The 15,879-nt window shown below is 39.5% G+C and overlaps 1 protein-coding gene across 1 annotated transcript in view; it reads left to right on the forward strand.

Moving 5' to 3' along the window:
* Window positions 1–7,708: 7,708 nt before the first annotated feature.
* LOC137193493 (metabotropic glycine receptor-like) overlaps window positions 7,709–15,879 on the forward strand; it is a 37,001-nt gene continuing 28,830 nt past the window's right edge. Inside the window, exon 1 of the mRNA XM_067604708.1 lies at window positions 7,709–7,756. Coding sequence (XP_067460809.1) covers window positions 7,709–7,756 — 48 coding nt within the window. The remainder of the gene's footprint in view (window positions 7,757–15,879) is intronic.

A 15,879-nucleotide genomic window follows, 5' to 3' on the forward strand; every position in this document is an offset into this window, starting at 1 on the left:
ACTCCCTGGTTAACTGTCTTTAACTGAGCATCATCTGTACTGTTTTTTGTACTTTGATCCTGTTTCCTTGGTGAGAGCAGGTGTCGGCCTGTGGAGAACCAATCGATACATTACAAGAAAAACCAAGAGGTGGACTGAGTCGTGAATGAAGACCAAACCATAATTCTAAAATTCTAAAAATCTAATTTAACCCTGTGAAAGCTTAATTGCTGTCTCAGGTTTATCCGTCCTCTTAGCGTTAGTTGCATTCTGGTCAACTGAAGTTAGGTTAAACGGCAACATTTCCGTTAGCTATCAAGTAAAGAACTTGCATAATGTAAGGAGCTAATGTAGCGACTGAGCTAATTAGTTAAGCCTCACCACACTACAGCTAAAAAGGATAGAATAGAATGGATAGGAATTCACAGCAGCTGATTTAGCTTCTAAATCAACACAATTAAAATGACTGTTCCTTAACAGAGTTTGCTTTGTTACTATTAATGTTACAGCTCTGTTGCCAGTAATTAATCCAACATTTCTTGATATGTAGCTAGCTTAGCTAATGTCGAGTAGGGTACCACACACACATGTTAAATGTTTTAACCACTAACCTACCTACATATCCTAACGTAACATTAAGACAACAGTTCACTGCAATAAAACGTATTTGACTCCTCATAAGATTTGAATGAGGCCTAATAAGAAATAACCAGAACCGGAAAAGGGAAAAGGTCACGTGAGTCTCATTGTGAGTGGGGCTGGATGTCCAACCCTGTCTTCCCATGGGCCGCATCCATTGCCTTTGTGTTTTTTTTTTTAGGTATTTGTTCCTAAATCAAAATAAAGTTGACCTGATGAGGGTACTAGATGAAAAGTCAAGGGATCACCAAAGCTGTTACAATACATCCTGAGGGGGTATGACAAAATTTGATGGCAATCCATCCAATAGTTGTTGAAACATTTTACCAATGTGAACCTCTGGTGGTGCTAAAAGAAAAGTCAGGAGATCGTCAAAGTCATCAGCATTCATTTCCTGAGAACAATGAATTTCTGTACATAGATTTGTGACAATCCATTGAGTAGATGTTGAGATATTTCATTGGATAAGTGAAAGATTTGACCTGCTGGTGGCGCTAGAGGAAATGTCAGTTGCTCACCAAAGTCACTAGGATTCTTCCTATGGGCAACATCAAAAAAATTCATTCAATAGTTGTTGAGATATTTGAGTCTGGACCAAAGTGGTCGACCCACATACCAACAATGCCTGACAAAAAAGTCACACAAGAAAAATTCTCATCATTGAATTGTAAATTTATTGAGATGACAAAACCCTAGACAGTAGTGTAGAGTCTGTAGCTGTCAGTGATTGTGCTGCAGGGTGCTTATCTGTGATGATGAGGGCAGTGATGGTGATATGTGTGTCTAAGTGTCTTCTCTATGCTTTTTTTTTCTTTTCTTTTTTTTACCTGTGACCATTGTGATGGAACTGGCAGCAGCCATACATCATGTTTTGTCACTTTCCAGGGAGACAGAGCGACACAGAGCAAGGAGATAGTTGTGTATTTTTGTGTGTGTGTGTGTGTTTGCTGTTTGCATGTGTCAGTGTGTGGGCTCGTCTGTGCGTTTGCTCCTTCGCTCATGTCAGTGCCAATGCATTAGTTTTATGTGATGAATTGCAGGAAATCTCTTTGACTCCAGCAGGGGGGAAGAGTAGCTGCTCAGGCTTGCATGGCATGTCACTGGCCATATGATATATAATAAATGTAGTGTAATGGATTGCAGCAAGATGTAGTGAATAATTGACCATGCTCTTTGTCTGTGTGCCCCCCCTCCCCCTCTTCTCGGGCTGTCATGGGGGGAAACAGTACAGAGGAGATACAGGAGGTCTCTGTGTTCGCCTTGATCTGTTGTGCCACTTCCTCTGTATTCTTCCATTCTTATAAGCAACTCTCTCATGGCTGCTGTCTGGTAAAATCTGAATGATGCTGCTGATAGCACTGTTGTTCTTCTGTTCAGATCTGTATTGGCTGTGTGTGTGCAGATGGTGTGTGTGGTTTTTCTATTATCATCACAGTGGAAGGCAGAGACAGTCTTTTAGTTACCAAGGCCATTCCAGCCTGTCTGTCTCAAACCACTTTGATGGCTCTGAATTATCCTAAGTGTGCTGTGTGTATGTGCCAGTGTATGTATTTATGTTTGCATGAGCTACATTTGTGCAAACTTTCCCTTTTGAACTTTGTATGCTGTAAATGAAATTGAACTCGAACATAAAGCATTACCAGAGAACATTTTCAGAGGATCATTACAGAGCTTAGCACTCATTACTCTCCTCCTCTGATGATTTTCCTTCACACACCATATTTGGCTGAGCGGCAGTCAATGATTCAGTGCCATCTTGAATCAGCAGTGTTGTTTGAAATGTAGGAATGTGGGAAGTAGGAATCAAGAAAAACAACGTTGAAGTGAAACTTTAGACACATTTATTACAGTTGTCAGCAGGGACACATATTGATCAACTCTATGGATTTATAACATTGCCATCAATTTTGTCTTTCAACAGATAATTTAATTTAGTAACAACAGGCACAGACTTTTTATTGCAGGATCAATTTAGACATATTACAGCTGTCATCTGTGTTTAGAGGGTCAGTTCAACAGACAAATGAAACTCTCAAAATGGAAAAGAAAAAGTGAAAGTTCAGTGGGGCTGTGACCTTTGACCTACAAGAATTTGGTGAGACAATGGTGTTGACAGTCTGCTAACGGTGTTCTAGCTTCTGTAATATCTCCAGACTGTCAATTACATCAGTTATGTAAAGAGAGATGAGAATCAAAGTGAAATAAATATAGAGTAAATATAAAGTAAGTAAATATAAGATGCAGTTGTCATAATCTAAATAAGGGAAGTGAATCTATTGCAGATATGATTAAAAAGTGTGTAAAGCATGGCTTAAATGCCGCTAAATAAGTGTAGATAAGAAATTCTTCTTTAAAACAAATTTGCTCTAGAAGCTCTGGTGCAAGTCTTTAAATATTTTTGTTTACTTTGGTTTATCAGATATAAATAGAAAATTCCAGCAGGATCTTGTCATCACACTGTGCAAGCTGTTTGCCCTCTAGTTAGTTATATTTTATGGATTATTCTGAAAATAATTGATAATCACTGAATATCCCCAGTTAGTTTGCCTGTTTCAACTTACATCCATAGTGCTGTATAAAATATTGTGTGTCTCCTCCTGTTGTTTGTCATTTTGTGCTATTTCTTTCTCAATGCTTCACTCTTTTCATTTCTTTTTCTGCAGCTTGTCTCTACTTGCTCTAATCAATTACTTATTGCTGCTGCTCAGCCAGCCCATAACCCACATTTTCGTGTTGTTCTTTTGGGACTTTACCTCAGTTTTCCTGTTCAAATCAAAGTCTGAAAACAGTGCGGTCAAAAGCTTCCAAGAAGAGATATTTGGCTGCTAAAATAGTGTCTCAGTGCACCACATTCACAATAAAACATTCAGACTGAACTGTACTAAAGAAGAAAAGAAAGTTTTTTAGCTTATCATCACAGAACACGTAGAAAGAAATTGATTTTTATCCCAATGTCCCCATTAAAATCAGTTCATTTCTAAATCTCGCTAAATACATTTTTGGGGAAATGGGCTGTGGAAAGTCAATGTGAGGCTCATTGCTTTCCCCGTTGAGTACAAACACACCCTGAGGCTCTGTCTCACAGAGAAAGATAATAACGAGAAAGTCTCTAGTAATGTGACGGAGCATCATGTGTTCTGCAGAGTGTGCAGAGTGTTACCACAACAGTTCCCTTCTCATTATTACTGTGATATAATGGTTCAGTCAGTTTGTAGCTGAACAATTTTATGTTAGCACTCTGCAGTCCTTCTCTGTTTAGTGAGTGTAAAGGGGAATAGCCTATTTTCAGAGATATGTCCTCTCTTTGTTAAAGAAGCAGCTCAGAGAAACTTTTGTAATGTCTGGCAATTCATCTCTCGAACAGTATGTCTCATTAAAATGAAGCATTTACATTTGACCCTGTTTGAATGGCAGTGAAATATATCCTGTATTCACAAATTGTTTATTAGATAGTGAAAATAATTTTTGGCACTAGAAACTGTGTGAATTGATTTTTTTTGGCCACTTGAGGACAGCACAACAAGCTATAAACACAACATTGACATTATCGCCTTTCGGCAAACATGCTAGCAAACAGTTGTTTGTAGCGACATTAGCATTATTTAGAGTTGTTTGTCCACATGACAAATGTACAGTAAGTCCAACATTCACTGTTCTTTTTAGCTCCTGTTTTGGTCTCTGTAACTCATGAAAAAAATATCGGTCTCTTTTTCTTGCTAATAGCTACACTATGTTCACCAGCTAGCATGCAATTAGTTTATCAGAGCTTTCTTCACTCAAAACAGCTGCCTGCTGTAGCTGGATGGAAACTGGGTTGATGAGAGAGTTTACTAGCTGGAAAATCAAAATGATGAACTATGAGTTAACATCATATTCTTCACACCATAGCCGAGTGGGGAAAACTGTTCACATGAGCCTGATATGATATCTTCCAACTGACGAACAGAAGTGTCAACCAACATATGGCAAAACGGTTGCAAAGCAGCTTCACTGGCAGTTACATTAAGAAATATCTACATGAATATGTTACCTATACACTCTGTATCTGGTTTTATGTGTCTCTATAAATACATAAAATAAAAAAGGAGCTAATTTAGGCTATTTATCTAGTGTGACTACAAGGCTGGCAGTGGGGGTAGCCAGCTTGATATAATAAGCTAATCGGAATAAAGGGAGGTTTTCTATTTCTTCTCATTCTGCTGACGAATATATGAATGCAGCATAAAAGCAGCTAAAATGCTCTGTGCTGAGGACACCTGCAGAGTTGGGTGATGATTCTCTGCGGGTTCGTCACTACTAGGGACACTTTCCACATCACACATAGTCATTTCATCCTTTGTTAGTATAAAAAATATCAATTAGTGCAGCTTTAAGTTCTTCATTGAATTTTGGTGAGGTCAGAGAAGTTTACTGGAAACAAAAGGAATTTTGACACTCAAAATGAGGAATGACACAAAACACAAAGGTAACTCTTCATCTGTGAGTTGTGGTTTAAATTTGCTGTATATAGTTGAGCTTCCTTCTGCTAAGCTTCATGAGCGTCTTCTTCTTCTTGGTGTTTTTTTTCTGGTCTGCCCAGATACAGCAAAGCTGTGGAGGAAGGTAGGATGTGTCACCATGAACCAAATACAAGACTTCATGCATTATGGATAGTCAGTCGTAGGGGAAGCATCTTACATAAGGAGCCACTGCTTATATAATTGGACAAGGACTTGAGAATGATTAGTGTGGGTGATTTGTGGCTCAATGCATCTGAGTAGGTTTATGTGTGTTTTGTTTTCTTTTGTGTGTGCTTTTTAAATGTTAGTACGCGTTAGTGTGTGCAGTATGTTTGCATATGCATGTCTGCGTGTGTGTGTGTTTTTTCCCTGCCCATCCTGTGAAACGTGCCGCTGGAGATAAAGGGCTTCAAAGGCAGAGCTCTGCTAATGAGTGTAAACTGCTGTGACAGCCAAGGAGGGTTACCCCCTCTGTCTCTCCTCTCGCTTTCTCTTCTCAATCAGCCACACTTCCTCTCCTCCTATTACCACATTCTCTGTTTCAATGACTATTCACTCACCCCCAAACGTCTCTCTATCCTCTTTATCTGGCTATGACTCTCTTCTCATCTCCGGTTTTCCATTTTGCCTTTTCTAACACCCTTACTCCTATCTCCTTGTCTCCATTTTCTTAAAGCCAATTAACTCCTCTGAGGGGAGGGGGGCGGGGAGGCAGAAAGACAAGCTAGAAATTATCTCTCCATCAACATGTCATTCCCAGCTTTTGCCAGCCTAACACATTAAACCATCATTTGAACTGGGCAAGTCATAATTGAGAAATACTCTTCAACTTCCTCTTCTGCTTTATATGCTGCAGAGACATCCTCCTTGGCATAAATCAGTGACCTCGGCTGTTATTATTGCAGCATCTTCCCATGTAAAAAAAAAATCTCAGAACGTCTAATTTGTAACCTTTATGCAGACCTAGAAAACACTATTCTGACAAAGAAAACGCAGCTCTGTTAGAAGGAGTAATACCATTATTTCTGACTGCAGCTCAGCTACTGTTTATAGCGATGTGTGAGTCTCTCTCATCTGAAAAATTAATCACCTGGACACATGTGATGCATGCAAGAAACCTGACTGGCTCCGCAGTCTCAGGCTGTATGGGGTGAAAAAAAGGGCATAAATATAAATATTTGTGCTTTACTTCGTCTTCCCAAATCCTTATCAGTCTCCACACATTGCAGAGAAAAGAGAGGATTTAAGCGTCAGAAGTCTTAAAGTCAGTATAAATACTGTATGTAAGAGAAGGGATTCCCAGCTCAATATGGCATTGAACAGCCCATGCAGTAAAGATATTGAGGTATGGTATTTTCTAAGGTATGTCATTCTGTATTTGTCAGGAAAGCAGACACCACAAGACCTGTTTTTACCTGCCTTATCTCTAGCAGGTAAAATAAATTGATGACTTGAGGAGCAGAGGAGACAGAAAATAACCTGCTCTGCTCTGTCTTTTCCTGTTTCACTCTCCGCTTCCAGTTTTGTTCTGCCAGAGGCTCTCCATCTTTCCTCAGGGAGTTTGAAGCTCTACAGCTAAAGCTGGGCTGAAGTGTTTCAAGACTTAGTGCATCTGTACACCAGTTGGCAATGCATATGTTTGTGTGTGTGTTTAAGTTTTTTTTTTTCATCATCAAAGAGACCATTAGTGTTTCTATTCAAAGCTGCATTTTTAAGAGAGTTCAAACTAAGGTAAGTAAACCCTCAATGTAATGAAGAGAGTGTAAAGCTGTGAAAATGTAAGAAGCTTCCTCTGTAGCTGCACATTCATCTCTATTCATAAATGCTTTCTCTGCAGGGAGCTGCAGGGAACATACAGTACATACAGAGAACATGGTGTGAATTCACATCAGTGTACAATAACATACTGTATCATCAAAGCCTGTTACCATCTTGAATGATCCTAAAGACCTCCATGACTGTTTTCAATTTCTTTCCAAATGGGAACACCAATGCAAAACATGTGTTCCACTGCAAGGTGTTTGGTATGAAAGCATCCAGAAAAAGGTGTGTTTTATGATTCAGGTTCTTCTAAAGGTTTGAGGTTGAGGTTTGACAGTCTCATATAGACCCTGATGACATCATCAGAGTAACCTCACCTTGGATTTGGGCACTTTCATTTTTTAATGATAAGCCTGAGTTTCAAAGACATGTCTGTTTACCAGGCAGAGAGGATCTAATGAATAGGTGCTATCATGTTGCATTATGGGAAGAGTAGGATCTAGTATGTTTGAAGCTTAACCAAAACATGGGATCAAAATGTGGGAAATCTCAATATCTGCTGCTTTGATTTTGACCATTATTTTTAAAATCTGTCTCTTGCAAGTCCTCCAGCTTTATGGAAGTTCAATGTTTATTCCCTGTAGTGCTTCTTATACACCTGCTTTCTGGAATATACCTTACTGGAGACTTACTATTATGATACAGAAGAATAGCTGTCAGTATTACCAGTAAAAACAATATTTAGCCTGTACATATGCTCTGCAGTATGTTCTGGCGAGTCCGGCATACTTCTTTGATCTTTAATTAGGCTGATGATGCATGCATGAAGTATGAAAGGCGAAGGGAAGGACAAGTATGCATATAGGATGGAGGAGAGGGTGAGACCGGGAGGGAGAGAGGGATAAGGAGTGACAGCAGAGAGGGACAGTCGTCAGGGAGGATTCATCCTCCACAGAGAAACACCATTCACTCTCTAATCTGTTGCCTGCAGCTCAGCGGCTGCCACAGCAAAATGTAAGAGCCTGTCAAGTCTGCAGCAGCAGTTGGATCTTAATTGACTGAGGCCTCCCAGTTGAGTCCGCGTAGAGAGCTGGGGACCACCCACCCAGATGTCTTTGTGGGAAAACTGAGGGTTCATCTCATAAGTCTTAAAATGCCAAGTGAGACGTGCTTTACACTCTTGATGAATTTCCTAAGGCTGAACAGCCACACAGTGGTAACACATTTGCACATTTTGCTCTTTTAACTAACATGAATATAAATCACTGAAAGGCCTTTCTGAATTTACAATCCCTTCACCGGGGAAAGGGCTCACATACACCAACAGCAACACTCACACCCCTCTTGGTGACTCTATCTCTAGTCACAGCAGTGTAACCACGACAAGCCACCAATCAATAACCAGCTATATATCTCAGTTTTTGCCTCTTAAATTGATGGCGAAATTCCAGACAGGCTTAAGTCCAAGGTCTCCTCTACTCAGACATCCAGTGCTTCAGTGGTTGGTTGTCTTGTGAAACAGCAGCAGGCAGATTCTTTACCCAAGGGACAGAGTGATTGTAATGCTTTTAGGGTTTAATGCTTTCAGTGTATTTATAGATCTCTGAGGGACGCTGAGTGCTCTCTCTCTCTTTCTCTCCCTATTTTTCGCTCTTGCCAACTCCTATCTTGGTGTCATGTTCACAGCTTTTTATCAAATTGCACGGTGAGAAAACTGAGACAGATATACCACAGGCTGCAGTCCAAACATGAGGGGCTTCCATGAGAAAGTTACAGATAATTCGTTTTATGTGTCAGGCTATTTCCGTCTGTGTAAGAATTGTAATCTCTTGCATGTCAGGTATGTTTTACACTTGATGTGATAGCATCATATTTCAGTATTTATATGGTTTAAATCTGAACATCAATTCCCCAACTTTTTCAAAGGGGAAATTAATTCTAAAAGATTCACTTTAAAACAGCTGTTGGGTCTAATTTGTAGTACATATTTTTCCTGTAGAAAACTGAGATATTACTAGAAGAATTGAAACATATATAGTAACATTTAGGCTTTAGCCAGTCCCTTGGAATGAAAGAGCAACAGCTTCTTTAGAGACAGAGAGAATTGACAGCAGCCTCATAAGATCAGAATGCAGTGCAGCCACTATAAGATTTTGTGAGTGAGGGGAGCAACTTAGATCAGACATTAAGGCTCTCGGGCTAGATGGCTATCTAGCTGCTATTTTATGCTCATGAATGTTTGATTGAAAGCAGTAGCACAGTTTGCCTTTTTGTGCTGTTGCAATGCAACTTTCACCTAAAGCTTAGTCCCAGACATCCACGATTTGTTCAGTGATGCAAAATAGGTTTGGTCAGCCCATTTTCAATCCAGGGCATCAAATACTGACGCTTTGTCACGCCCCTCGGCGTCTGATACCAATGCACAAAGTACCCTTCAGCGTCTGTATGAGATGCATCAGGCTTTCAACCAATTCCAATGTAAACCCATCCATGTCATAATTAGATGCCATGAGACTGATGACATCTGTATAAGGTGACATTTTCCTTCTTTAGGTGGGTTGGGTGGATGTCTAGATAATGGCTGAATCCAAATGTCCACCCTCCAGATTTGCGGACTGAGCCCTCGTGAACTACAGTCATACGTACCATGATGTGTTCAACGACATCACGTCAAGTCTGTGAGGGCCTTGGGCCATGAAGAGTGTTTCTGTGAAGATAAATTGAAATTCCTGCACCTGTAACTCATTTCGAAGTGTTTTTCTGAACAGCTCCTATCGGTTTTGATATGTGCAGCCCTGCTTCTTTACACTTAACAAATCTGCTCAGAATGCTCAGTGAGATTTTCCCTTTAGCTACATCAACTGCGAAACACTGCTGATATTATACTCACATATCCTGAGGACCTTCACATTGTAGACAGATAAAAACCAACCTTTGCCTGTCTAGTTAGGCACATTATAATAAACAAAGTTATTAAGCCTATAGGCCTATCATTCTGTGTGTACATTATACATCACTACATCAATTCATTTATACAACAAAAGTAAAAAAAGCAAATGTCATCAAAAGTAAATATTTTACTTAGCCTATTATTATTAATATTCTTATTATAATTATTGTTTTTATTGATAATGATTATTATAAGTACAGCCTATTGCTGCAGGATTGTGGATAATTTCCTGAGCAAAGTCTGCTGAAGTTTGCACAAAGTTTGCTTGTGGGCTTGATGAACTGTGGATTTGGACAGCCCTCAGCACTCTCAGACCTCCCACAAAGTCTGCAAGTCTGCAAGTGTAGTGAAGTCTGGACATTTGGATTCAGCCAATTAGTGGCAAAAAGTGGACTTTGCTGCAGCAGACCACTGTTAGCCTCCTGCTTCCAACTGTGAGTGTCATGTTTCCAACCGTGCCTTGTGGCAGGTTTTTGTCATTGTGTTTACTGTTGCCATGACGACATTTCAAGTGATCATTTTAACACAAATGGTAACCAAGTGGTTTTTGCGCCTTAACCAGTTGCTCTGAGCGTGAAATATTGCAGCAAATGGGTCTACATTGGGTTTAGATGAAAGCTCAGTGCGTCGCTATACAGACACCAAAGGGTGCCTTGTGCATCTGCATGAGACACCAGAGAGGTGTGACAAAGTGTCGGTGTTTGATGACATAGGATGAGAACATGTTGGTTGGCCAACTTTGTAGGTGGCATTAAAAATGGGGGCCCCATCTTCGTACATATCTAACTAGATCACTCAGCTACATTCATGAAAAATAGCAACAGAAATGGCAACCTGCTTGGATGAGATTGATACAGCTGTTCCGGTTGTTGTGAATCGACTTACAGAAATAATAATTCTTAAATCTGTATGTTTCTTTAATCATTGTGAAAACTATTAACTTAACTGCTCTTAGCAACCGCTACAACTACTTCCCTGTTGACAGAAAACGACATCAATAGGATGGAAAATTACATCAGTGAGACGGATATGTAACTGGGTATGGATTGGTTAGGGCAAAACAAAATAGTGCCCTCTCCCAAACAGCAACCAGCTAACATGACCTCAATGTCAGGCTAAATGACTGAAGTGAAATGGAATGACGACTAGGCTAAATTTCATGCCACATTATTTGTGTTTTTCAGAAATGCTTATAGTTGGATAAATAACACCATGAGACCACTGTTGTAATGCACAAACCATCACAAACTGATCACATCTATAACCACATTATGAAAGATTGATTGACACAGACAAAGTGCTCAAGTTCTGAGGAACAGCAAGGATCAGGTTTTGGCTCTAATGCATCCTCTACCCAGGCTGCCCTTCTTAAAAGATAAGTCTTTTGCACCGCTCTGTGATTGACAATGCAACCTTGAACCCAGTCAGCCATGTGTGAGAAAAAGGTGGAATTAAAAGCCCCCACTGCATCCAAAGTAAGGTGCAATTATAAAATACCTTCTCACTTTCAGCCTCTGATGAAGGTGATTTATCAAACTGAGACATATCAAACGACCGTTTCATAGCACTTTCATAGTGGCTGAAGAAAAACGAGGCTGGCCTTGGCACTGTCGAAACCCCTGCTCTTAGACTTGTGTGTGTGTGTGTGTGTGTGTGTGTGTGTGTTGTTGCTGAGTGTGTATAATTTTGCTGCAAAAAGTGGCACTGGTGATAGAAGATATATGGAGCAGTGTGCTTGAGAGGCAGTTCAGAGGTGCTGTGTGACATGAATCTTAGTTTAATGCTGGTAAATCTCTTGTGTGACATGCATGTTTTCACTATTATACTCACGAGACCTGTACTATAGTTCTAACAGAGAAGGTAAAAACAGTACTTGTTGTGTTTCTGTGTGTGAACATACTTTACATGTGCATCCTATTCAGAATCAGCTTCTTAATTAAAAATGTTGAATTTTGTTTCCTCTTCTTGAAAACAACAATATTACTCCTGTCATACGAGGTTGGAATTAGTGGGATTCAAATCAACATGTGCAAGTATTTATTAATTAACACTCTTGTTTGCTGTGCACTCGGGTACCAAAAGCTGCGTCTGCTGTGATAACACAGGCAGGTTTAATAAATGCAACAATTCTGATGCACAGAGCACAATAAAGGCCTAAAATAAGCATCATATTTCATCCTTGCCCAGTGTCCCTGGGTATGTCTTATCATAATGAGTCTCCACTTCCTTTGGAGTAAGCAGAAAAGTTCATAACAAACGCTGGTGTATGTTTGTGTATGCAGTATCTATCTATCTATCTATCTATCTATCTATCTATCTATCTATCTATCTATCTATCTATCTATCTATCTATCTATCTATCTATCCGTCTGTCTCTCCCTCTCTCTCTCTTTCCCTCTTTTTCTGCTCGGCAGATGTTGAAATGTTTGGACTCCCAACTGTTTTCAGGGCTCTCAGGGGAGCTGAGTCCTCGGCTCGCCACCTGCTCCGCCAGTCTGACAGGTAGAAATATCCTGGCCGAGACCCAATTTCATTCTGGTTTGGAGGAATAAAAAAATGACCAGGCTTTAGCTCAAACCAGTGCCCCTTTCTGTGTTTTGTAGACTTTCATTTCACAGGTATGCTTACCTTCTGAGAAAGAAAACTCAAATAAACACACACACACATATACTCAGACTTGCTGCAGCAGTGGTAGATGAGCGGTGACTCAGTTTCAATTGCTAGGTTTTCAATCATGCTCGGTATGCAAAGGATGGTTTAACAGATTAGAGAGCATGCATAGAAATGACATGTTCTGATAACATTTTTGAAAGGTTTAATTATATAAAGCTACATGTTGGTTGTTCTGGCAGCAACACATACTTCTAGTAATGGTTTGGAAATGTGAACTTAGAAACTCCTAAAACCATGAAACATAACTTTCTGCATGTAGGACAGTAATGTTTAACAGTTTTAATATTTGCTCTTTAATTTCTATTCATGAGGTCCTGTAGAGAAAGAATTGACTATACTCAACATGACAAGTTACTGCATTTGCATAAATATAAAATAAACATACCTACATCCACCTGTTGCCATTGTGTGCATGTTAGCATCTTGACAATAGCATTTAACTGTACAGGCTGTACACCCTTATAGGCCTTTTCCACTAAAGTAACTTACTGACCTGTAACTGAACTTGTACCCGTTGTTCCTGGTGCTGATTTTGGTTCCACTGTCCTCCTCTTGCTTTGGAAACAAATACTGTCACCCTTCAGGAGGTGGTACTAAATCAGGTTCCAGGTACTTGTGGGGGGAGGGGGAAGGGTGCTGACAGGGCTGTCACCCGTGACTGGTCAAGCAGGTGTTGTCACATTTCAGCTATAATAAATTGTTTAATTAAGGCTGGTCCTGGGTGTATTTTACATCACCATCTGCCCAGTTCAGGTTAAAGTTATTGGGCAAATAAAGTAATTGTGCAATAGTAAATAGTGATGGAACCACATTTTAGGAAAGATTTTTATTTCACCATAACTGCTGTCCAAGAAGCTTAAGATTTTGCTTTGTGGTTGATTATGGTGTTCTGAATCATTTTCTTACAAATATACTGCACAGTACAACAGTACAGTGGCTGTACAGTATGTGAATGTACAACATCAGAGACGCTGAATCTTTTTTATGAAGGCTGTTAATGACATTAATCCACAGAAAAGCTGTTAACCTTGGTATTTCCTCATTAAATACCATGATAAACGAGGGGATAGAAATAAAAAGAGGCGGTAGAATTAGAAAAAGGGTTTACGTTTTTACTGTAAAGAAAAAAGAGGCTGAAACACACAAAAATCATTTTGTACATTTCGTTTAGGGCATCTGTATCCAGCTGAAGAAGGGCAGTCGTACCTGCTTGTATTTTTTTTTCTTCTGTTTTTCCTGTGTTCAATTTTTTACTGCAAAGCCCAGAATAGCTTAAAGGATCCCCATCTGACACAGTTCATGTTCCAGAGCAGTACCTGCAAACCTCAGTCAGTCAATACCTCAAGAAAAATGCAAAAAACAAGAGGTGAATTCTCCAAGGTGTGAAGCTCATGTTCTTTCTTCAGACATGGAAACATGTCTTCACTGGTGCAACACTGGAGCAATGATTCACTATATCTGTTTACTCTGTCAACCATTTGCACTTCAGTTCCAACATTTATACCCTCAACAGCTGCTCCTTCCCAGATTAGAGATTTGGGGCTGTTTGTCAGCTTTGAAACACAACTGATCTGTTCAGTTCAGTGGGAGGCTTTAGCATGCAGGAGCCTGCACTTAAAAAGAATAAAAACAGAGAAAAATATAATCAAAAATACCATGTCAAAGGAGAATACCTCTGAAATACCAAACTCAAATAATTTGCAACTGCTCTCCCTTCTATAATATGAATAAGTGGATATAAACATTAATCAAAAGCACAGCTCTGCAGGGAATGAATTGCAAAATGTTATATCTGTTGTGTGTATGACACCCTGCTGCAGGTAGAAACAGAAATTTGGTGAATGTGATGAGTTAGAGATGATTTGTGGCCAAGCTGAGTTTGATAGGATTTTTTCTGTAGCAGCAGGATAGTGTCCTTTTCTAAAGTCACACAGACATTCTAACTGAAATCCCCTGAAAATCGATACATGGTGCCTTTAAGGAATAGTTTTACATTTCAAGACAACAGTCTTGTTCACTTTCTTACTGAGAGTTAGATTAGATGATCAGAGCGCTCTCATGTCTTTGTGCTAATGCTGCATTCACATCAAATCATGCAGACAGTTATTACAAGAAGCCGAGAAGGAAAAGCCTTCAAGTCAGAAATTTCTGGCAGCAAGATATCTGCCACTTAGTGAAAACATCTACAGAAATGTCACCAAATCGTTGTCAAAATGCTTGCAAAACCATCTGTATCAGTAAATTTAAAATGACCTATACATTGTTTGTTTATATCTGGTTTCACTTGATAACAATGCTCCAATTAGTAAGACAAAAATAGCTAATTTAGGCTAAATAAATAATAGCAGTTGAGGGGCGACGTTGCATGAATGCAGCATTGCTGGAGGCAATTAGCTTACCTGGCTTACTCCTAAAGTTCAACAATGCATCTAACAGTGTCTCTAAAGTTTAACATTTAACATGTTGTGTGTGCATATCTGTACACAAACAGAAATGTAAAAATGACAAATTGTGATCACCAAAACAGATACAATGTGTTCATTACAAAGCTGTTATGGTGGTGGAAGATGTATTTTTGAACTTGATAGAGAGCAAACAGTTTCCCCATTGCTTCGTGCTAAGCTTAGCTAATTGCCTCAACTCTCTAGCTCTATACTTAATGCACAAATATGAGAGTGGTATCGATTTTCTCATCTAACTCTTAGCATGAAGAAGTGCATTTCTCAAAATGTCGAACTATTCCTTCAACATGGGCCCTGTTTTGAACAACATCAAAAAGATAAAAATAATTTATCACTGATTCATACCCATGAAGTATAAATAATAGTTCTCCACATCAGCAGTCTCGGAAGAGATATACTGTTTTTACTGTGAGCATGCAATGTAATGCACTATTCATGAATGTTGATGTCAAATGTATTGCAACTTTATTTTAGTGCAAGTATGTATATATATGTATAGTATATCCATACTGATGCCTGTGTGTGCGTGTCACTGCATGTAATGTTGCCCCAGATGGTCTGTAAGCCCAAGTAGCTCCCATAATTATCAATGCAAGCTGGAATTATGGAGGCGCTCTTAAATTCTGCAAACAACCCTTAATTCCTAATTTAGATATTAATTAGTTTCCCTGTTACTTGGCAAAGCCCTGTGATTTCCCATGACATCAGGCATGTATAACTGGGGCGTCTGCTGTTCCCTGCTGCAGAAGACCATGTAGACGATGTAGAAGACTTGATAACATGATTGAAACAAGTTCATTAACTGAGACCAAACACTGCAGTGGGCCTGGGAAGGAGTGAAGTCATCAGCAGGCAGTGAAAACACAGAGGAACTGTACAGTACTTTATTCAGTGTGTGAGGTCTGGATAGCACATC

The sequence above is a fragment of the Thunnus thynnus genome, chromosome 12 (genome assembly GCF_963924715.1).
Source record: "Thunnus thynnus chromosome 12, fThuThy2.1, whole genome shotgun sequence".
Taxonomy (NCBI): Eukaryota; Metazoa; Chordata; class Actinopteri; order Scombriformes; family Scombridae; genus Thunnus; species Thunnus thynnus.